The 23,473-nt window shown below is 43.3% G+C and overlaps 1 protein-coding gene across 5 annotated transcripts in view; it reads left to right on the top strand.

Moving 5' to 3' along the window:
* Positions 1 to 23,473, top strand: part of CDH13 (cadherin 13) — a 964,660-nt gene that overhangs the window by 398,590 nt on the left and 542,597 nt on the right. For all 5 annotated transcript variants that reach the window (XM_045534024.1, XM_045534023.1, XM_045534027.1 and 2 more), the window contains one exon: positions 17,081 to 17,197. In XM_045534024.1, the coding sequence (XP_045389980.1) occupies positions 17,081 to 17,197 (117 nt within the window). The remainder of the gene's footprint in view (positions 1 to 17,080; positions 17,198 to 23,473) is intronic.

Raw genomic sequence — 23,473 nt, 5'->3', positions numbered from 1 at the left:
ATTGTGAAGATGAATTTATTAATATAAACTGCACAGTGTGGAATAGAGGTAGGAGCTGAATTAAAATGTGACGATCTGTAATCCAATAAAAACAGAACAAAGGGAGGAGAAAGAAACGGAACAGGCCGATGAAAGACACTTTGCTGATTCGGAGCTTCAGAGCCACATAAAAGGGAGATTATTGCTTAAGTAGGTTAAGGTAGCCCTAGTGTCTTAATTAAAATGTCTTTAACAAAAGAGGAAGAATAGTCCTGGAGGTTTGGAGGAAGTTTCAGTGAAAGACAAGAAATTTACAGGGGGGGGAAAAAGAGTATAATTTAGGTTAAATATTGAGAATAAGTCCCTGAGCAAAATAATCTTGAATTTCAATCAAAGAGGATATTTAAAAATAGGTTGGACAAAGGGGGCAATTGACTTTGGCAGCCAAGGTGGGAAATAGGTTTCTAATTTTAGAGTTTACAGCCGTAACATCCAGAAGTTCATGAACAAAAAGCAAGTAGGTAAAAACAGGAGGAACCAGGATCTCAAAAATGGACCAATTCTACTGAGTCCTGGCAATGAGTGCCTCCTTGTCTTAAATACCAGGACAGGGCTTTACGCCTCCCGCTGTTGTCCTATCTGAGAAGGGAACACGCTGTTCTTAAGGGGAGGGTTGATTTCACGCCTGTTGTTGGGGAAGCTCGAGTCTGGGCCCTGCTTTCTCTGAATCGCCGTAAGACTCTGGTAAGAAGCTGAGTTTTCCTAAGGGTGTTAAAGTAATGAGGGACCTGGTTTTGTATTTGATAAAGTCATACACTGTTTTTCTCTGAGTCCATCCTGGAATAACCTGGTGACATCCACCATCATCTACCTCTCTCCTTGCATTGGCACCTGTGATGCCAAGTCTCATCGCACGGTTGCTGCAGCATCCGCGTCGACAGCCAGCGCTGTCTCCTGCCAGTTGATGAGGTGATTCCGCTGCCAGGGAGAGGGAAACCAGCGCCCCTTCCAGTCCGATGATTAAATGCATCAGGTGTTAAGTAAAAGCACAGGCTTTTCTCTTCTGTGGGGTCACCCTAAGGAGGGGAAACCTCAAAAAGTACCTCTGGAAAAAGAAGAAAAGAGACAACAGCAGCTTGCTGTGTGATATGAGATGGCGTTTATTAAATAGATCTTATTTCTCACAGTTTAAAAAATAAAGCCTGCATTTGCATACTAACGGGACCTGGCAAAAGAAACTGAAAGTTAATAGAAACTGTGCTGACACTACCATCCAACTGAGCTGGAGAATGATACACATAGTGAATAATAAGAACCCATTGTCAAGTGTATGTGTGTTTGTGTGTGTGTGGGTGTCTATCTGCATGTGTGTCTGCATGTAATGTGTGTCTGTGTGTAATGTGTGTCTGTGTGTGTGTGTCTGTGTGTGTCTGGGTGTCTATCTGCATGTGTGTCTGCGTGTAATGTGTGTGTGTCTGTGTATTATCAGGCAGGTAGAGAAGACCAGAGCTGAGAAAGGAGGGAAGAAGGTGTTGTAGTTAGAGGAACAGCACAGACAAAGGCATGAAGTTACGATGGAGCATGGCATGCATGGGCAACACCAATGTGCTCAGAACCACAAGCCTTGTGATCAGACAGATGTTTTCAAACCCCATGGGGATGCCCTGTCTTGGCAAGACTAAATTTGCTTCCAGTGCTGATTGGTGGTTTGGCAGTATGTCACAGGACCTTTAAAATGTCCATAACCTTTGATCCAGTAATACCACCTTGGCTAATCTGTTCTAAGGAATCCTCATGAAAGAAAAGCAAGAAAGCAAATAAAACTTTACATACAATGCCGTTTTATTTGCATTTTATTTAAAGTAACAAATGGAAGCACCTGACATGAGCATAACAACAGGAGAATGGTTTAATGCATGTTGATACTTCCACAGAATGTATTATGCAGCTACTAACATTATGTTTGTAGATCTATGACATGGGCGGGGTAAAAAGCTTGGTGTTTATTAGGCTCAAAAAAAATACAAAATTGCTCAGATCCTTCAATTTTCAATTTATTTCTTTTTGTTGTTGTTATTATTAGGGATGGGGTCTTGCTCTGTTGTCCAGGCTGGGGTACAGTGGCACAATCATAGCTCACTGCAACCTCAAACTCCTAGGCTCAAGCAATCCTCCTGCCTCAGCCTCCTAAATAACATGCCACCACACTTCACAATTTTTTTTACTTTTTATAGAGACAGGGTTTCACTATGTTGTCCAGGCTGGTATCAACTCCTGACTTCAAGTGATCCTTTGGCCTTGGCCTCCCAAAGCACTAGGATTACAGGTGTGAGCCACCATACCCAGCTATACTCTTCAATTTCAACTTAAGCAAAAAGTGGATTAAAACCTGGAAGTCCACGGAAATGCTATTCTGTTTGTCTGAAACAGGATTGTAAATAAATTGATTTTTCTTCTGCATTTTAATATATTTTCTAGAGTTTCTATAATGAACCTATTCTATTTAGAATGAAAAATGAATTAAAAAAGGGTATGATCTGGCATGGCAATAAGAGCCTACTATAGCCCATCCCTCCTACTGAACACTAAACTACAAACTCTGGACAGACACACACTCATACACACCCACCTACTTGAAAACTGTGAAGGGTAAACCAAAGCTGGTGGACAGGTGGATTGTTGAGGGCAGTCAAAATGTGGAGAAGTGAGACACATTTTGGGAGCACTTCCTGGATTAGGTTATTTTTCTTCCCTACTTTGCCTCAGGATTGGGTTCCAGTCATATAGCTGAAGGGCAGCCATGCAGGTAGCTAAGACTCCCATAGAATCCCCAACTTTCTATCCAGAGAAACCAGGAAGAGAGATCCTATGGGGGAATCTTGGGAAGCAGAGGGCTTTGTTGTTGTTGTTGTTGTTGTTGTTGTTTTTGGTGGTGGTGATTCACTCAGCTCCTAAAAATGGTCTGGCACAGAACAGGTGCTCAATAAATATTTGTGGAGTGAATGAATTAAACTTCTGAGAAAGATTCCACTTTGGAGACTGACTCTGTCTCCCAAGAAGACCAATGCAACCAGCCTTCTTTCCAGCATGGGACAAATTCTGTTTCTCCACTAGGCGCCAGAGAAGGCGGTTTGCATTTAGGAGTCTTTCATCTGAAAAGCATGGAAAGTCTTGTGCTTAAGCCCTGGAGTCCTCTTTGATGTGGTGAACACTAACAATTAGAGATGCTAGGAATTGAAAACAGCTATGGTAATGGCTGAATTGTACCTCTCACTGTGTATTTATTCTGGGGTATTTGCTTATTGAATGGACCTGTGGGTGGAGTTTATTTACAATTATGTTATTCATTCTCTCCTTTGATTTTCTGTCCCTCTTTCTGTCTCTCTTTATCTTTCTTTCTCTTACTTCCCCACCCAGGTGCATAGTTAGGGCCATGGTTACGAAATATTAACATATTTCCACTGTACAGTGTGGTTATGGCAATAGAGCCCAAGACCACAAAGGAGGGACTCTTGGGTAGAACAACAGACCTTGTCCACGCCCCACCCATATTTCCTTCGGCTTTGTCACTAGAACACACAGGACCAGATTCCACTTGCCAGTCTCTACATCTCTTTACCCAATCACCAGTCCAGAGAATGAGCACCCTCAGGAGAATCCTCAATAAATGGCTGATGGGAACTGGAGTGTAAGTCCCCCAACTCCCTCACACCTCTGAGTCATGCATTGTGCACTAGCGTTCCCCAGTGATAACTTGCTCATTAATGCTTCCTTCATTGGTTGCCTTCCCTTCCCTGCCTCACTTCCCCATTCTCCTCTCAGGATCTCTTGGGATCATTCACCAAAAAAACTACATACTCTAGAATCCTTATCTCAGGGTCTGCTTCTGGGGAGCCCAGACTAAGATTGTTGAGGTCCTGGTTATTGCAATTCTACTATCAACTGGGATCGTGTATAAAAAGGAACCCAGAAGTCATGAAGATCCCTCAGGTGGGCTACAGTGCAGCAGGTGAAAGGCGATCATCATAGCAGGGAATGTGATCATAGACAAGAAAGGGAAAATCCCCCAGGTAGAACCTATAGGAGTTGGCAACCCCTTGGTGGTGGAGTGTGTACGGTGGAAACCAAGGAAACCATTTGTATGATGTAAGTGTCTAACCCTTCAACAGCTGAGAAAAGCGATCCAGGAAAACTTGTGGTTTTGGCAAGAGTAGGTGGGAAGGACAGAATTCTCAATTCAGTTTAGGGCATGTTGAGTTGTAGGTGCCTGCAGATAGTTATGTACCATTTATGGTGACAGTTCCACAGGGAAAGCACATGTCAAACACCCAATAAATACCCACTGAATTCGAAAGAATTATTTTTCCAAATGTGGGTTTTCTAACAGGGCCTCTCTTTTTCAAAGGCCAGTCCCACGTTTATGAGCTCAGGCAGATGAGGAAAGCATGGTACCTGGGTCACGTGCTCCCACATCTAGCATACATGCTCAAAGTAAAACAGCTGTGGAGGCAGGAGCACATATGTGTATTAGAAAAACAAGCCCATCTGTAGAGCGATGCAAGATGCCTCCAGGTGGTCACAAGTAGCTATTTCACATGAATATTTTATCAATGCCAGAGCAGATAGAGGGAAATTGTATCCATTATAGTCCCATCACCGTCACACGTGGTTGAATGGACTTCTGACTAAAGAATCTACATATGTTTAAAACATTTTTCACCACCAGTGAAAATAGCAAGTCCTGATTTGTGGTGTTATTGCTCCTGCTAGATTCATGAAATATTTCAGAGGCAATTGCATCTTGGAAGTGCAGTTTGGCAAATTTTCATCCAGAGTATATGCTTTTGGCTTTATTTTTTAACTAGCAGTTCAAACGTGGAGACGTTGACATTTTAGAACAAATGGTAGAATAGTGGGGTTATTTTTTGTCGCTGTTTCATTTTTAGGTTCAACTTTTCAAATATGGGGCTGGATTAAGTATCACAAGTAGCAGGAAATAAAGCCTGTTGAAATGAGGGTCTTCTTCAGGGTGGCTCCTCAGCCCTGACAGGGACGGGTCAGAGGCAAGGTCAGATCTCAGATTTTTGCTTAAAACCATTCAGTGTCTTCTCACAGTTCTGAGGACTCAGAACAATCCTCTGTAGATGGATGAGGTCTGGCCTCTCCTGACCTCCAGCCTCTTCCAGAGCTCCTAGGCACCCTACCTTCTCTGCTCCAGCCTTTCTGGGCTTTGGTCACCTTCTGACTCTGTGCCTTTTCTCATGCTGTTCCCTGGGCCTAGAATTATGCCACCTCCTGGTTTCCCTTTATCAGAATGGATTGCACTTCTCCTTCAGGTCTTAGCTGAACTCTCATTTCTTCCAGAAAGCAAAGGCTCCCTGCTGAGTGGTCCCAGGGGTGACTTAGGTTGTCTTCCCATAAATGCCAGGCAAATGCATCTTAAACATTGTTTCCTTCCAATCGTATTGCTCATCCTAGGCTCTTATACAGAAACTCTGGAGTCTCACTTTCTGATCATTACATTGACTGCTGCTACTTTAAAATACTCAGAGTTATTTATAATTATTTGTTTGATTGGCTCGTCTCAAAATGAGAAGCTCTAGGGGAGATTGAACCTTTCCTGCTTAGTTCGAAACACAGCAATTTATCACAGTGCCTGGCCATGGGATGTGGTCAATAGATATGTTGGCTGGATAAAGAAATACCTAGATATATGCAGAAATAGTAATGAAACTTGCCTTCTATGTGATTATAGTCTTGAGGGAGCAGAGTAAAAATTCCCTAACTTTTATTAATATAATATCATAGGATAGTGCCATGATGTCCAGTGTACAGTGAGAATCTAGAGGGAAAGGAAGATTATCGAACCCAAAGTAGTGAGCCAGGGAAGATTTCCTGGGAGAGAAGACGTTTAGACTCAAGCATAAAGAATGTGGAAGTTTTAGTCAAATGGAGGAAGCACAGAAGGACTGTGAAGAAGAGCATGATGTGTTTGAGGAATTGCAACTGGGTCATGAGGCGGAGTGTGGATCACAGGGGAGAGGGTGGCTGCATGTTAGGGCTAAGGGGATCATCATATCCCAGGCCAGTTTAGAGTCTACACTAGAGTGAGTGGATGCTTTAACACAAGGGAGTGTCCTAATTCCATTTGTGTTTGGGCAGAGTGCGCAGGCAGTGGACTGCAGAATGGAACTGAGACAGGACCCAGGGAGGCCCTTGCTGTAGTCCAACATAGAAGCCTGGGCCCATATCAATAAACCGTTATAACTTGACTTCAACAAGATTTCTTAGAAACAACCACTTCTCCCTATTTCACAGTTTCATAATTTCATGGACTCTCAAAAGCCTAAAGAGAAAAGGAAGCAAAGAAAAACTGTATGAACCTCTCTCTGATTAAGCACTTAATCCTGCTTTGCTTTATCTCATGCATGTTAAGCACAGCTTTGGGTCTAAGCCACTGTATTATATTAGGGAAGTGAACACCTCTTCAGTATCACTATGTCTAAAAATTTACTTGTATATATATAATTTTGATAAAACTGAGTTTGGAGACAAACATGTTCAGAGTTCTAGGACTTTATTCCATTTTGGGGGATAGTAACTCCAGAACTCTTTCCTTTGCTTTGTTTGTTCATTTTATCTACCTGTGAGTTTTCTTCTTCATTCTATGTGTTTGTGTCTTTCTGAGTTAATTTTTTTCTTTCATTTATTCACACATCTGACTAATGTGTATTTGGTCTATGTATCAGTTAGGGCAGGCTAAGTTCTGGAAACCAGCAAACAGCAGTTAACAACAAACTAATCCTGTTGGTAGGGATCTGCACTCCATGTAGACATTCAGGGACCCAGGCCTTGCCGATCTAGTGACTTCACCTATCCTAGAGCAATCAAGGAAGATGGAGAGAGAGAGAAAGAGACCAGAAAGGCAGAGAGAGAAACACAGAGGAAGTTCTTAGTGGTTAGAAATCTGTGTGTCTCTGGTATGTGTACAAATGTGTTTACACACGTATTTTTTTCTTTTTGGAGGGGTGAATATGTGTTTGGGTGTTTAGGTATTTGTGGTTTGGGAGTTTAAAGAAATAGTAAAAAAAAGAAAGGTGTATTTAACTCTTCAGTCTCTTCCTCTTTATGGGTAATGTGGTTGCTTCCTTTTTTTCCCTTTTACTCATAGCAAATACCTTATGAGTGTATTATGTGTCCGTATGTTGATTGTTTCCTTGCAATAGATTCCTAGAAGTTAAGTCACTTAGTCAAGGAACATGGACACTTTAAAAGCTGTCAAACATACTGTTACATTGTTTTTCAGAAAAAAAAAATCTATCTTTAAAGCATAAATGTACCCATTTACCAGAACTTCATGAGCATTGTGTACTTTATTTTTGTTTTTTGAAGATGTCCTAACTTTATAGTCAGCATATTTGACTATTAAGATGACTCAGGGATGTTTGTGGAGCAACTTTAAAACCAACTTATAAATTGCAGCACTTTTAAAGAAGGAAAACATGCATGGAGTCCATGTCTGATACGGGTAATTCTGAGAATTGGTGACATTCAGAGGAAAGAAGGTACAAGGGGAAGGTAGGTGCAACATCTGGTTGACCTGAGGTAGCTAACACTTGTCATAGGAAGAAGGCACAGACTTCTGTGCTACTCCAGAAAACAAAACCAAGACCCATGAAGCAGATTTCAGTTTATCAAACAGGAGAATTTCCTAAAATATTTTCTATCAATTTGGTTACTTCACAAAGTATTGAGCACCTCAGGATGAAAGAATCCAAACTGAGTGTGGCTGTTTGATTGTTGTTACAGAGAATATTTCTATAGTGGAAAGGAAATCAAAGCAGAATCACAGACATCCTATTCGTTTATTTATTAGACACAATTATGGAGCAAATACTCTGAACCGGCCATTGTGCTAAGTCCATTACTTGGATTACCCTAATTCTTACAATAACCTTATATTCATTTAATAATTTCTTTAATAATATTTTTAAAATACTTTTTGGATGCCTGCTATACGCCTGGCCTGTGCCAGGCTCCAGGGAACACAGCAGCAGACCAAGGAGATGCAGTGGCTGCCCTAATGGAGCTGGTAACCTTGCGTGGAAGACAGACATCTACAAAATAATGGCACTGAATGAGCATGTAATCAGGATCTGGACAAGGGCTCTATGTGGAAAGGGTAAGGTGCAGGCAATCCCTATAGCTAAAGAGACTGAGCAAGCATAGACACGGTGCTTGAGGTGAGAGGAGGAAGGTGGGTGCAGGATCAACCAAGCAAACGAGGGGAGGCACAAGGAAGGAATCACTGGGTAAAGCCCTTAGACACACACCTGCCATTGGAGGATCCTGAGGAGGCTGGTATAGCTGAGAAGCAGAGCCAAAAGGACAGCGATGGCCCCTGAGGTCAGAGACATCATCCAAAAGCCAAGCCTCCTGGATCTTCCTGGCCTAGGTAACACTGGAGGTGTCATCCTTTGATAAAGTGTGTTAATGAGGAGGAGGGGAATGTTTTAAAACATCTTGCTGTCTGCTGGATGGGGAACTGTTGGAATTATCAAGTTTCAAACTCGCCTGGTAAAACCTATGACTTCCTTCTTCTATTGACTACTTTGACCAAAGCCATTTCTTTTTCATACATCCATAATAATAGGAACAGCTGTCATAATCATTACACTGGGAATGTGTTACTTCCTAGGGGCTCTTAATTCAGATGCTTGGTTATTCAGCCTTCCATGCAAAAGGTGTTTTCTTTACTTATTTATTTATTTTTAAATTTTAGATTGGTCCTCCCCAAAGTCTTTGATGTATGACTTTGATTACTGGAGGTGTCATTTCTGATGTTGCTGGTGATCACTTCTGGAAAGCATGGATGCATGGAGACTAGGAAACAGTGGTGGTGTGCACCCATTCCTCCTGGTTGCATACTGGTAGCCCTTGAAAAGTGTGAATGATGTAATTTATAACAGCAGATTGGCTCTGTGCCGCCCTGTGAATCCACCGGCCATCGTCTTCCCTGACCCCCACCTTTAAAATGAGTTCCATAGTGTCCCCTGCCATGAGATGATATGAGGGACCAACAGGGGTAGTTTTGGTATCACCCCATTTTATTATCAGCATAACTCTGTCCAGTAAATCTGCAGTGGGTGACTCAGTTCTGCTGACATGTGTCCTCCAGAATATTGCAAAAATACATAGTTAGAAATGAAGTAAGCTTAGTGTCATGCTCTCTAACCTCCTAAATTTGCTGCAGAAAGTTTGATATTTGTTGACTGTTTCTTCCTTAAGTAGGCAAACTTCAGTCCCAGGAGGCAATAAAGCAAACTTTAAATGCCGTCCCAGGTACAGCAAAGCTGGCTGAACCATGTGTTTGATTGCAAACAAAATGTGAATTGAGTGGCACAGAATCCTTTTCCTAGCACAATGAGATCAGCTGCAAGAATGGAATAAATTGGAAACTGGCTTCTGCAGTTCCATTCATTTGCAGAAATTTGCAGACAATTAAGCTGTCCCCCTGCAGAATAGGTAGCTGCTCCTTTTAGCCAGAGGCTGATTGAGATTTACTCTCTCTCCTGGAAAATGTTAGAGCTGTGATTCTGTAGTTACATTTGATTAAATGGGGCTAAAGACCTCTCCAGCCAGGCATAGACCTTCTTGTAAAGGTGGTCACCAGCAACAACCCAGGGGGAGATGTTTAGTGTTTAGAGCAGGGGGCTCCGAGTCAGAGGCCCAAGAGCTAAGTGACTTCGGATGCATCTCCTACATCTTTGAAGCTCAGTGAAGCAGCCATCCTGGTTCTACCTGTAAGTTGTTGAATGCATTAAATGAGATAATATTATCATGTGCCTAGCACTGTGCCTGGCACATAACTGCTCAATAAATGGCAGTATTTCCCATGGCAGACTCAGTGAGTCCAAAGCCAGAATGCCAGGTAAACCTTAGGGTTAGAAAGGTCAAAAGGAAACCGGTTATGTCATCTTGAGTCTTGAGTATGGAATGTAAGCTTCAAACTCTGCAAAGAAATAATCCTCTGTTCGTTTGATTCAAACCCAAAGCATCACACCTTTGTACAGAACCAGGAAAGGCTCCCCACTGCCTACGAAGCAAATCCGGTCATCTTACCTCGACCTACAAGCCTGTCCACAATTGGGCTGGGCTGACTGTGTGGGTCTCAACTTTCACTGCTCTCCCTGAACCCTCTGCCTTGGCCAGAGAGGAATGTTTCAGCCTTTGCAATGCTTTGCATGGTTAAAATATCTCCTCTTAGCAAATGCTTTTGCCCCAAAGTTGTGAAAGTAGGAGAGGAAACAAACGTAGAAGCTTGTGGCTTCTTTTAAGGTTTTCACTATTTTTCTCTCTAGCTTATTACCTAATGGAAAGACAGGAACTAGGAGGGTAGAAGGAGGGGGAGGGAAGACATGAATGTTTTCTGGCTACTTCCTGCCTGTTGTGAGTGTTGACGTATAGAGAAGACCCTCCTCTATCCCCCCATCTCCAAGCTGCCTCTGGGCTTGCGTTCAGGTGTGCAAAGAGCGTGATTGTTCCTCTCAAATCCCACCACGTCCTTGGGGTGGCCATTTGGAAGGATTTTATGCCCTTGACTGGGTGGTGGAAAGAGGCAGGGACAGCAGAAACTTTGGATGTGGCCCCCGCTGTAAAATGCCAGGCTGGCAGGTCGAACAGCTGTCTGTTCCCCTTCACATATGGGGCACCCTACCCACCCTGCTTGGTGGGTGTCAGAGGTGGGCTCCTGGGAACAGACCTGGCAGGCAGGAGGTCTATGGGGAGGGGGTCTCAGCCCCCATACCTGTGGGGAGGGAGGGCTGCGGGAGGGGACAGAAGAGGGGAGGAGACTGAGGATGAAGTGACCACAGTTACACACGAGGCCTGGGCCTTCCTGGGTAGTGGGGCCTCAGGCTGGTCCTGCCTGGAGGCTGGGCCGGCTATTATACACCCCTCCCCATCATGGGATGTCCCTGCATCCCTTTGTCTCAGAGACTTCCCATCAACAATGAAATGGGGGCAGAGTTCATGACAATACTGTGGGAAGATACCATGTGATGATTCTCTTTTATGAAATGTCCAAAAAAGGCAAATGCATACAGACATAAGATTCGTGGTTGCCAGTGGCTGGGGGTTAAGGGAGAATTGACTATTAACGAGCATGAGGTTTCTTTTAGGGGTGACGGAAAGGTTCTAAAATTAGATGTGGTAATGATATCACAACCCTGTAAATTTCCTAATCATCATTGTGTTGCAAACTTAAAATGGGTGGATTTTATGGAACTTAAATTATACCTCGATAATACTTTAACAATACGGTTGGAGAGAGGGGCTCCAGCAGGGAAAATGGAGCCCACCTCTCTCTTTCCACAAATTAAATGCTCAGATTTGCATTTTAGCAGGACCCTCAGCGTTCTGTAAAGACAGGGATTGGGACAAGGAAGAAACCCAACAAATGAACCTTTCCTGCACTTTTATCCTTTCAAGTCTATTCTGCACACAGCAGTCATGCTCTTTTTTTTATCATAAGTGGACTCAGCTCCAAACGCCAAACCTTCCCATGGCTCAGGCCCCATGCAGAGCAAAACTCAGCCCCTCCCCCTGGTCTACACAGCTGGGGACCTGGGGTCTGGGATCTGGGGTCTGAACTCCCTGCACGAGGCCCTGACCTGTGTTCTCCCCATCAGGGCTCCTTTGGCTCAGGCCAAGAGCTGCCCCGCTGACACTCAGATGTGCCAGGGTGGGTCCCTCCTGCCCCTGCCTTCCCCGGGCCCTGTCCCTGGCCCCATGTGGGAAATGTCAGCACCCCTCCCCCTGCGCCCTCAAGTCCCCTTCCTGCCAGGTTGTTCTCTTGGGCCTTGCCTGTCACTCCCTTTCTCTGTTCATCCTTTGCCTCCTCCCTCTAGAGTATAAACTCCCTGAGGGCAGGGTGCTTGTCTCTTTTACGCTCTGGACTATCCAGATGCCCAGAATTACGAGGTCTGTCGGGAAAGTATCCAGCCATGTAACATGCTCTGGTTATATTAACAATGGCTGGATACTTTCCAGACAGACCTTGTATACCTGGCAGGGAGGAAGGGCTCAATATTCGTGCTTGAAGAAATGAATGAATGAATGAATGAATATGAATCGACTCTCTCTCCCCTCTTCACATTATTTATTTTTATCTGCCCTCCTCTGCCTTGGCCCTCCCCCTCCCCACCCCCAGCTCACAGTTTCAAGGGTCTTCCCTTTATTTCTGATATCGTCCTTGGGGCTGCGTGACGTGACCCCCCAAGGTAGTGTGGCACTTGCTTTGCCTGTGCTTCTGACTTCTCCTGAGACTGAGAAACAGCAGGGAAAGCAAATGAAGTTGTAAAGCCAAATACCCTAAGACAGAGAGGCGGAGGCCCCGCGTAGCTGTGCGAGGCGAGAGGAGTTTATGGAGGGATGATAACTCTTGTGTGACAGAGGCCAGCTCGCGTGAGGCTCCCTGGAGACACCAGTGCTGCGCCTTTGACTGAAGCGACACTGGAGGCGGCTGCTGCAGGCCTCCCACGGCCCGGGCTCAGAGACGCCGACCGGCGTCATTACAGAGATGGCAGAGGCCATAGAGATGCACGTGGGCCAGTGGTGGCCGCAGTGTCCCCAGTATCTCCCTGTCCTTGCACACCTGTGCATGCCTGTGTCTGTCCCTGTGGCTGAGGGGAGTGTGTTCGTTCGAAGTGGGAAGGTGTCCTGTGTGTCCTTGGATCTAGGCACACGATGCATGTCACATGTGCATTTGTTCATGAGAGAGTGTGTGTGTGTGTATGAGGCTATCAAGTGGTTCTGGTGTGTTGGGGGTGGGTGTGCATAAGTGTGTATGTTTAATGCGAGAGAGCACATCTGACGTCTGGGTTTAAGATCTGGCCTTTGGCCACCGAGTAACTTGGCAGCCGAGTTACTCACTCCTAACAGCGACTGAGTGGCTCATCCTCATTCCCTCACTGCCTCTGCCCCAGTATTAATATGACCCATCCTTCACTTTTGTGCTGTTAGAGAGCACAGATGCTGTCATGCACAGTTTCTCATTTCCTCCTGGTGACTGAGGGGACAGGAAAATTATCCTCCTCTGGGAATGAGAAAATCTCCCTCGGCCCCGTCTGCGTCTGTCCTGCCTAGAGGAAGGCAGCTCTGGTCCCCTCGCCGTGCTGCAGGTTCACTCCTCACACCCCCCGTGGGGTCCCCGTCAGGCGTCTCCCCTGTTCTCCTGCATCTTCACGTGCTCACCACCACGTCACCCTCCCCCCTTTAACTGATGAACTTCTCCCCATTTCTCTCGTTTCCTTCTATACCAAAGTCCTCCCTTCTAACACGCACACACTCACACACACACACACACACACGGTTGTTCCTTCTAAAACCATCAGTCACTCGCTCACTCACTCATTATCAAGCCCCGCAACCTCCTTGCGCCGTCCACCCTTTGGAAGGGACCTCTGCATGGCGTAGCTGTGTACTCCTTCCTTCTTGAAAGCCGCATCTCTCAGTCCTTCTGGTTTTCCTCCTTTTTCTGACTACCCTTTCTGTGGCCTTGACTGACCTTTTAGGAACCCATCGAATGGTTGGGTTCCTCCATTTTCCCTCTTTCCATAATCTGAGTGGTGTCAGCTTCTCCATTCCTTCCAGGTACTCTTGCACGTAGGTGCCTGTGACATCTCTCTCCCTCATTCGTCTCTCACTCCTGAACGCAGCTCCATATTTTCCCTCCAGGAATCTCTGCCGCATGCCCCACGGGATCCTCATAGTCAATAGATCTACTAGACCCGGCATCTGCGCCCAGAACTTATTTTTCCTCTTTGCTCATGTGGTAATGGCACCATTAGAAGGCAGAGAATCGTAACACAGATCTCATTTACCCTGATGTTCAGTTCTTTCCCACGCCCTGCTCTTCTGCCTTCGAAAAGCATCTCTTGAATCGGCCACATTCTTTTTATCCCCCACTGCTTGCATCTTGGTTTTCCCTGAGATCATAGCCACAGCCTGGTGCCTCCAGAGACTTCACACAATGGATTGACAGATAAACACACACACACACACACACACACACAGTGGTACATTAGCATGGTTATGCACATGTATGGTATGTAGACAACGGTCAAATCAGATATGATGGCTCCTACGTGGTCCCAGTCGCACACAGGCACATGGCTTAGGAGCACACGGCCAAACTCATTAGCACAGACCCGAGCAAAGGTGGACATGGCCACAAATATAGAGGCAGACACTTGCTGACAAACACATGGACTGTGAACATACACAGAAATCACAGACAAAGAAGCAGAGCCATGGACCTAGAAACACGAAGTCATGGACAGATATTCACTGAGATTCCTCCTGATGTAAAGACAAAGCTGAGAGTCAGAAGAACCAGGATGTCCTGACCCCAGATGTTCTTTAAGATGTCCCCTGTGGTGGGATCAGAGAGTCACATGCACATGGAGGCATCTCTGCCATTAGTCGTCTCCACCCTGCCCTGCCTTGTCCATTCCAGACGCTGTTTTCCAAGGCTTAGAGCCTCCTGCCTCTTTTCTTGGGTACTGTAGATCCAGGGGGTAACACAACTGTGCTTGTGGCCGCACTTGTGGGATGCTGTAAGGGTCAGGGAAATGGACTGGCAGCTTGGGGCTTGGCTAGCTGGTGGGCTGGGAGGACACCAGAGCTGGGAATGGGGACGCGGGGACCTGACTGCCCCGGGCTCCCACGGAAACACAAGCAAGTGCTTTATTACAGAATACGGAAAGTTTATTATTGATGACACAGTACGCTTTTTCACTACATTGGACACATTTACACATACATTGTCATAACGAACTGAGGTCTGTGTTTGCTCTACGATGGAGCCTAATTACCAAACCCTTACATTTGCATAAGACTTTAAATCTTTTCAAAGTGCTTTCCTAGACCGTTGTCTCATCTGAAGCTCAAGATGTTTTTTAATGTAAGCGAGATTCATATAATGCACATATTTTACATATTTTCTATATTTTTGCCATCCCTAAATAAACCAACAGAATTTTCATGAAGGTTAGACATCAGTTTTGTATAAATATAATCCGCTGTGTTATTCATTGTCTTTTCCTTGTCTGTCCCAGCTCTCTTTCTCTGTACTGTTTTCTGGGTTCGGTTTGTTTTCTTTTGGTTTGTTGCTTGGGTTTTTTGTTTGCTTGTTTGTTATACTCTTCTTTCTTTTTCTTCTTACTGAGTTATGTATATGTATACGCAGACTCCAGTTTTCTGTCTTTGCCTGCACATTGAGTCTTTTGTCTTCCTAGAAACCAAATGGTCTTTTCTTTTGACTCTTCTGTTGAGATTTTGATATTCTTCTTCTATGATCAATATAGTGTATATAAAGTCGAATGCATCTAATATGGCTTTCTATATATCCCTACATTGGCTGAAATATTCTCTCTGCTGCTAGGTGAAGTTAACAGCTCTTATGTAACCGCTCTGAACTTTCTTCCCTGGTGAAGGCAGGCAGATTTACTTGGGAGGTTTGTTGCAAATATTAGAGCTGACACATATATAGTGCCTCGCACATTGGTCAACATGTGCTTAATGTATCATTATTAAAGTAGTTTGTGGTAGTGATGGTGAGGCAGCGGAGTGATGATGACAGTGATTGGAACACTGTCTTGACCACTGCCTTATTGGTAACAGCCTAAGAGTATCTCCTACTAATGGGCCCAAATTTAACCTTGTCTTTACTGTTGAGCATTTGGGTTGTTTTTCATGTTTCCCTTTATAAATCATGTCTTACTAAACTTCTTCTTGCATGCAGTTTTATTGTTGTGAATTTAGCATTTGGATGCATTCCTAAGAGCTAAATTATAAAGAGATATGTACATTTGTAAGGCTCTCGATAAATATTGCCTAATTGCTTTCCACAAGGGTGCTATCAATTTATACTCCCACCAAAATCAAGAGAAAATCTGTTTATAGAAGCTTTCAGAGTCTTAGCTTGTTTCCTTTTGATTTTTCTTATGTAAATTTTCCTTTAAAACTATAACACACAAACATACACACACACACACTCTCTCTCTCTCTTTTATGGGGCCATGGGGCTAAAAATGGTACAGAACTATCATTTATCATGTGATTTTGATGGAAACCTATTGTCAACTTTAAGGTGCTTAGTTCTGACGATACAGAAGATGATTTTAATTCATAGGTGGCATTAAAGAAGATTGGTTTACATGTTGAAAATGATATTCTGTTTTCAATTCTTTCAGTCCTCTGATCAGATCAAGGAAAAAGTCTCAGCATGGTGTTACACCCCTTAAACACATCTCTAGCCTTTTCTTACCTTTTAAAAAGAGGAAATTTCTTTACAGGCAATAGTTTTTAGCTTGAATTTAATAACATCATTTGGTCTCCAGTATGTTCATTTCTTTGTTTTCTTTTTTTCCTTGTAAAGTGATACTGGTGCTTTATTTACAATAATGATACAAAGTTTTCATTTTGAACACATTTGTTTAATTAAAAATGTGAGTTACAGATAGAACAAAAACCCTGACAGTGTTACTCCAATGATAGAAGTTGGGATGTATTACTTGGAGAATGCATTCCAACAGCTGCCCCAGAATACATGTTCGTTAGAAAAAACATTGATTACAAGTTTCCATGATGCCTGAGATAGTTTGGAACTTTGTGATTATCCCTTCATCCCTGTTCATTTGTGAGTGTAAGGGCCTTGCATTTGGGCATGAAGCAAATTGCTTTTATATCCAGTGCATTCTCTGGGTTCCTGACCAGGTGCGTAATCTACTTGCTTGTAGGTTAAGAACAGTAATACACAAGCAAGCACTGAAGGATGTATAAATCAAGACTGACATTGTCAATAGAGTGATTCAGAAGATGGGATTAAATAGCTTAATGATAGTCATTGTGAATCACAGTGTCAGCTTTTGTATAATTTTAATGATGTACTTAGTAACGCTAATGAGGTTTGATAGAATAAAATTAACAATGTCCAAACAGCTGTGTGCTTTCACAACAAAGGAACTGCATCTCAGAGCCAACTGATACATCCTTTCCATGGGAGATTTTAGTCAACTTACTTTGTTTTCTCTTTTAGGATATATTTAAATTTGCAAGAACTTCTCCTGTCCCAAGACAAAAGAGGTCCATTGTGGTATCTCCCATTTTAATTCCAGAGAATCAGAGACAGCCTTTCCCAAGAGACGTTGGCAAGGTAAGTCGGACAAATGACAAAAGCGTGTTTTTATTAAGAGTTGGGCACATGTGAGGTAAGTTGACTATGACCATCTTGGTAACCAGCTGGAATTGGTCTTAGTTCCCCTAAGAGGCCAAGTGATTTTAGCATGAAAAGAGTTTTGAAAGATCATCCAACAACAACAAAAAAGGGAATATGGAAAAAACAATAACAGCTTTAAATATCATGATTTGGAGAGCAGTGTGGTAGATGATGCTGAAGTTATGCAGAAAGATGTCATTGGTTAAGACATAGATCCATTGCTTTTATAGATTCTGTCCAGGAGATCAGCTAGATAGGGTCCCCCCCCATAGCTGTATGTTGATATGTGGTCTTTATTGATATCCTGTTTTTAAAATGTTTAGTCTAGGAATACCACTGGGTTAGCTTTCTAAAGACTAAACCAGATCAAGGAAACTAAATCATACTAACCAGATCCAGAAAACACTGTCACATGACTCAGAACAACAGCTTTTCCAGGAAGAAATAGTCATTGTTAAAGGGGCCAAAACATTGATATTGCCTTATCAATATATTCTCTCCCCATAGTAAAGTCAACAAGGAGAATACAATTTTGCCAGTTTGTATTTTTTGATGAATCTGGAATTTGAACAATGGGGGTTAACTGAATGATCTTAATGGCTGGTGCTATTGGACTATTAATTAATTCCTTAAGTACATATGTAGTACCTGTTATATACCAGACTTCAAGCTTGGGGCTGGGCAAAGATAGCTGTGAATAAGCACACAATGGGGCTTATAGTCTACTGGGTAGACAAACAGTTCCAGAAATAAATATACAAGCAAGAACATGGCAGAGTATGAAAACTGCTGTGAAAAACACAAACAGAGTGATGTGGGAAAAGAGCAAATGGCAGGGTCGTAGGCTGGAGGGAGGAGGCAGTCTTTGCACAGATGGCTGGGGTGGCCTGGCCAGTCGGAGTTATTAATGTTTGAGGGGAGACGAAGGATGAGAAAGGCACAGCCATGGAAAGAGCTGGGTAAACAGCATTCTGGGCAAAGGGAACTTCACATGCAAAGGCCTGGAGGTGCAAAAGAGTGGAGCATATTGGAATAGCGACATGCCTGGCTGGCTGCTACAGAGTGAGCACGGTCTGGAAAGCCTTGGAGTCAGAGATGTCGGCCTGTCTCAGAGGCTGTGGTGAGAAGCAGGGATTTCATCATACGAGGAGCAAGAGACCACTGGAAGACCTGCCCAAGAGAGTGTGTGCTTTGAAAGACCCTTCTGTCTGCCTTGCAGAGAATGCTTTGTTGGAGCACAACAATAGAGAGAAGGTTTTAGTAGGGGTCTGGACAAGGTGGCATGGACTATTAAAAATCTATTTTTAACTGAAAATTAGAAGTAATAATTCAGTATCCTGGCAATCACTATATTTATTATTTTAAACTGCCACTGTGCCAACGATGCCTTTCTTTAAGCAAAGTCTTTGCAGGAGTCTAGGATATGATACAAAGGGGAGCAGAGCTGCTCCCGGTGGACAGCCCTGCCCCATTGGACAGTGTTAGCCTCTGTGGTGACCCTTGCCTAGATGGGATTCCCTGGAGCCAACAATGCCACTTGCCAAGGGAGCAGAGTCCCTACTTCTTCAAAGCTCTGCCCCAACAGTTTCTGAGACCCAAGATGCGTTCTTGTGTTTTCGGTCCCCTTTAGGTAAGCCTGTGCTTTTCAGCTCTTGCCATGCATCAGCATCACCAGAGACACTTAAAAATGCATATGCCCGGGCTCTGCCTTGAGAGATTGATTCAACTGGCCAGGGAGTGAGAAACATGCATGAGCATTTTTTAAAAGATCCCAGGTCATTCTGGTGTACAGCCAGGGTTGAAGACCACTGGTCTAAACGAGTCCTTCTCCAAGAGTGGCTGTGGACCAGCAGCACCAGCATTGCCTGGAAGTTTCTAGAAATGTACATTTTCAGGCCCCTCCCTAAAACCACTGAACTAGAAACTCTTGGGATGAGGCCGGGAATCTGTATTTTTAAACACCTTCCAGGTAATTCTGATGCACCCTCAAGATCACAGAGGGCTGGTCTAAAATATGTTCTCCTCCCTGTCCTACCACTAATACATAACACTTTGTTTTCATTATTGGAGTTGCAATTCCATTAATTAGGTTATAATAAGGGAGAGCAAATATTCTGGTTGCCTGGAAAATCCCAGTTTACAACTGCTGTCCTGGCATAATTATTATTAGCAACACCTTTCCTGCTTAAACATGTCCAGATTTGGGCTATAAATCATGTGTCCATCCTACAGTTTTCTTCAACTTCACACATTTTCCCCTGAGTATATTTGGATACTTTTCACGAGCCTCTTCCCTTGAGCTACTGAATGGGTTAATAAGCATGCAGCTAACTAGAGACATTTTTCTGCATTGTTTTTTACTTGTTACAGCCTCAAAAGGCAATTTTGTGTCCAAGCTAAGGATTCATCTCTTCTTGGCCACTTATGTATTGCCTGCACTTGCTTTCAACCTAAATTCTCTACGAAATAACTGCTTTTCTAAGTGTAACAGGCTACGAACGACTCTATGCGCAAGAATCTCCCAAACCTCCAGATGTTTGGGTTTCTTTTTTTTCCAGAATGCCTCACAAAAACTATTTGTTCATACTTTTTATGCCTTTGAAGGGGAATATATTTTCCTTTTTATGCCTGCTTGTTTTTATTCATTCATCTTACTCTTTTCTTTATATCTTCTCTCATATCCTCATCAACTCCCCCACAGTTGAGCAGCTGTGTTCTGCAGAGCTGTAGGAGAGGACATAGGCATCTTCAGTGAGTGCTGGGGAGGTGAGCAGAAGGGAAAGAGGACCACAGAGGCAGGACTCTGGCCTCCATATATCACCCCCACCTAAGTTAGGGCACCTCTGATTTTATAAATATTACATAGTAGATTTTAGTACAGAATGCCATTTGCAGAAGAGATTCTGTGGCTCTAAAAGTATAAAGACATTTGTCTTACTTTGGCTTACCCTAGAAGTGAGGCTTGAAACAAGAATTCAAATGCAGGAAGTTCATTTAAGAGGTGAAGGAAGTAAGAAAGTGAAGTAGGGAAGGGAGGGCAGTCAGCTGAGGAGCTTGTTTATCAAGCCAGCTACCACTGTGGGTGACTGGATTGGAATCTCATGGGGAAACTATAAAAATGGTGTGAAACACACCCTCAGCGTTGTCCCACCCGCACGGGAGGATGCTGTGTTACTTACACACCTGCGGGGGTAGTTATACGCCCAGCAGTCATTTGTTGAGGGCTGCATCCAGGGGTGAAGGCCCAATACCCTTCTGAGGTTTGGAGGAGAGCCTTTAGGCCAAAGAGATGCTGTACACAAGGAGAATGAAGTCTAGGGACAGGGACAGGGGACTGATGGATCCTGCTCCATCACTAAAACTGATATAAATATACTTTTATGTTATTGGGTAGGTTTTTACTGTCTTTGTTTCATCATCTTCTCCTACTTCATTTCCTGAACTAACTTTCTTGTGTCCTGTGACCTTGAAACGCACTGTACTTGCCCGTCCCCATTAACAAATAGTCCCTGAATCCCAGGAGGGAAAAATCTCTGAAATTCAACCCAATTCATATCAACAAGCATATATTCCACATCTGCTATTTATAAGGCACTGTGCTAAGGGCTGGGAATTTAATGGCAAAGGAAACAGACAGGGTCCTTGATCTCATAGGATTACAAGAGTGGCTAAGCGAGCAGTGTTGATACAGATATCAGCACATATCCATTATTTGCCCAGCACTGTGCTAAGCACTTTTCACCTATTATGTTCAATTCTCATAACAACCCCATGAGGATCATTTTCCAGCACGCCAATGAAGGTAATGGGACTCAGGAACAAAGTAACCTATCCGAAGGCACACAGCTGCTTAATAACACAGACATGCTTTTGCTTTAGCCTTTGAGATTTCAAAGTCTGCATTCTTAACCAATATCCTCAGGAGCTACAAGCCCAATCTGAGAATACTCATCCATGGAATGAAATATCCTTGTTGATAATTGCTTTCTTTGAAACAGCATTAAAATTAAGTGTAATTCCTTGAAATGCACTAAAAAAAAATAAGCTGGATAGAGGGGAAAATCAATAGATACAGGATAGATAATGATATGAGATAAAGGAAGTATACTGAAATGTTAATGGTAGAAATCTAGTTGGTAAACATATGGGTGCTTGCTACAAAATTCTTCTATGTTTTCTGTGCATTGGGAAATTTCATAATAAAATATTGGGAAAAAATAAGTTTAACTATTAATAAATATAAAATTATCACAAAAGACACAGGAGTTAGCATACTGGTATAGAAACACTTTAATTTGTTTATCTTGCACTTCAGGAGAGTGAATGGAGACTAAGTATGTGTTTCTTGATTTTTTTTTTTTTTTTTTTGGTCATAGTTTATTACACTCTGAATTCCTTTAAGGACAGGAGACCCATGTACTAAAGGGTAAAGACATCAGCAGCAAGGTGCTGTGGCAAGTTTGCCCTGTGTGAAGGCCTTTTCTCCGTTGGGTGTCCTGCCTCCTAGAATTGAATATCCACAGAAAGCCTTTGCAGGCAGCTCTAGAGATGAGACAAAGTCTTGACTGATACATAATTTATCTATCTGCCAAATAATTAATTAGTTGGTAAGTAGCTGGATTATTAGAAGTGGGGGGTGCTTTTCCATCATAAGCAGAACCGTATTACAACCCTGACGGTGTGTATCACTGCCGCTCGCTCGGCGGGCAGGTCGGGAGCACCGCAGGTGGGGAACCAGCAGACACGGGGGACAGCCTGACAGATGACGCTGTGCCTTAGGAAGATGATTTGCCTCCTAATTTCTGGCTCTTTTCCATGGCACCTTCTGTCCTAGAATCTCTCTCATTGTTTCTGAAGAAAGGATAAAAAAAAAAAAAAAAAAAAAACACAGTAGTGAACACCATTCCTCATACCTGCGATTTCCCTCCCTTTTGTGAACTCTGCACAGCAAGAAGGAGCCGGGGGTGGGTGCCCTGGAGAGAACGCGCAGTTCCCGACATTCACTTTCCCCCCCACCCCCCTTAATGTATGACTATTTCAAAATTTGGGCCATAAATAATTTCTCAGTTTTACCAACTTTTGCTGATAAATATTTAATTGCATCTTTAAAGATTTTTGAGTTCTTGGGCCCGATTGATTGAGAGCAGGGGACTTTAAATCTGTGAGGCAGCAAGGAGGTCTTTGGGAGATGTATTTTATTCTCTTTTATATTAAGTTTGAAAGACAAGTCATTTATGAAATGCTTATTAGGGATTCTACTTTCATCACAAACCCTTTTCATCAAAACCAATGAAAGTACATTTTACTGAAAATCCTTTTTTTATGCCCCTATAAATTGGTAGAATGGGCATTTAGAAAGACATCTTTAACCCAAGATGGAAGAAATATATAACTGGACCATGTGCTCTTTGTAAAGGGAATCAACATAGATCATTAGGCCAAATCGTGAAAACCACTGAACCAGGACTCTGCTTTGATTGTTTCATGAATGTAGGTCATACATGAGGATAATTTACGGCCATTCTGAAACATTCCTCAGAGTTCTGGGTATATGATTATTATTAGAGGTCTCCCCACATCCAGGTCTCCATACCTCAGGTTTATGCTCACCTATGAAAATAGGTACCGAAGAGTCTGATGGCCTTGGAATTGAATATTTTTTTACTCCATTGAATAGTCATTTGCCTGACTGTGAGGACCCATGGGGGGGGGGCAAGTTGCAGCCTCAGAAGCTGAGCCAGAAAGCTGATACCGACCCCCCCAGCACTGCTGCATCTCCCCCTCCTACTGAAACGCACACTCGGCATGACTTGGGCCTTGCCCCGTTGCTGTTGCTGATATATTTTATGTAATCTCTGCCAGCCCTCCGCGCCTCTCAAACTCCATCGCTTTACATCCTTTTTACGAGTCTGTGTATACTTTTCTCAGAAACTTACATATGTTTAATTTCCCCTTTTAAGGCAACTGGCAGTTTTATTCAATAACTAAATGTTACCATGGGCTAGAGTAGAGGACAGAAATTAGAATATAGAGGATTTAAAATGCCCAAAGGCTCAATGCTCAAAAATTATTCTTTTTGTTTGTTTGTTTGTTTGTTGTTTTGAGACAGAGTCTCTCCCTGTTGCCCTGAGTAGAGTGCAGTGGCATCAGCCTAGCTCACCGCAACCTCAAACTCCTGGGCTCAAGCAATCCTCCTGCGTCAGTCTTCAGAGT

The sequence above is a fragment of the Lemur catta genome, chromosome 20 (assembly GCF_020740605.2).
Source record: "Lemur catta isolate mLemCat1 chromosome 20, mLemCat1.pri, whole genome shotgun sequence".
In the NCBI taxonomy this organism is placed as follows: domain Eukaryota; kingdom Metazoa; phylum Chordata; class Mammalia; order Primates; family Lemuridae; genus Lemur; species Lemur catta.
The sequence above is the reverse complement of the archived record's forward strand: the minus strand, read 5'-3'. Positions and strand labels throughout refer to the sequence as shown.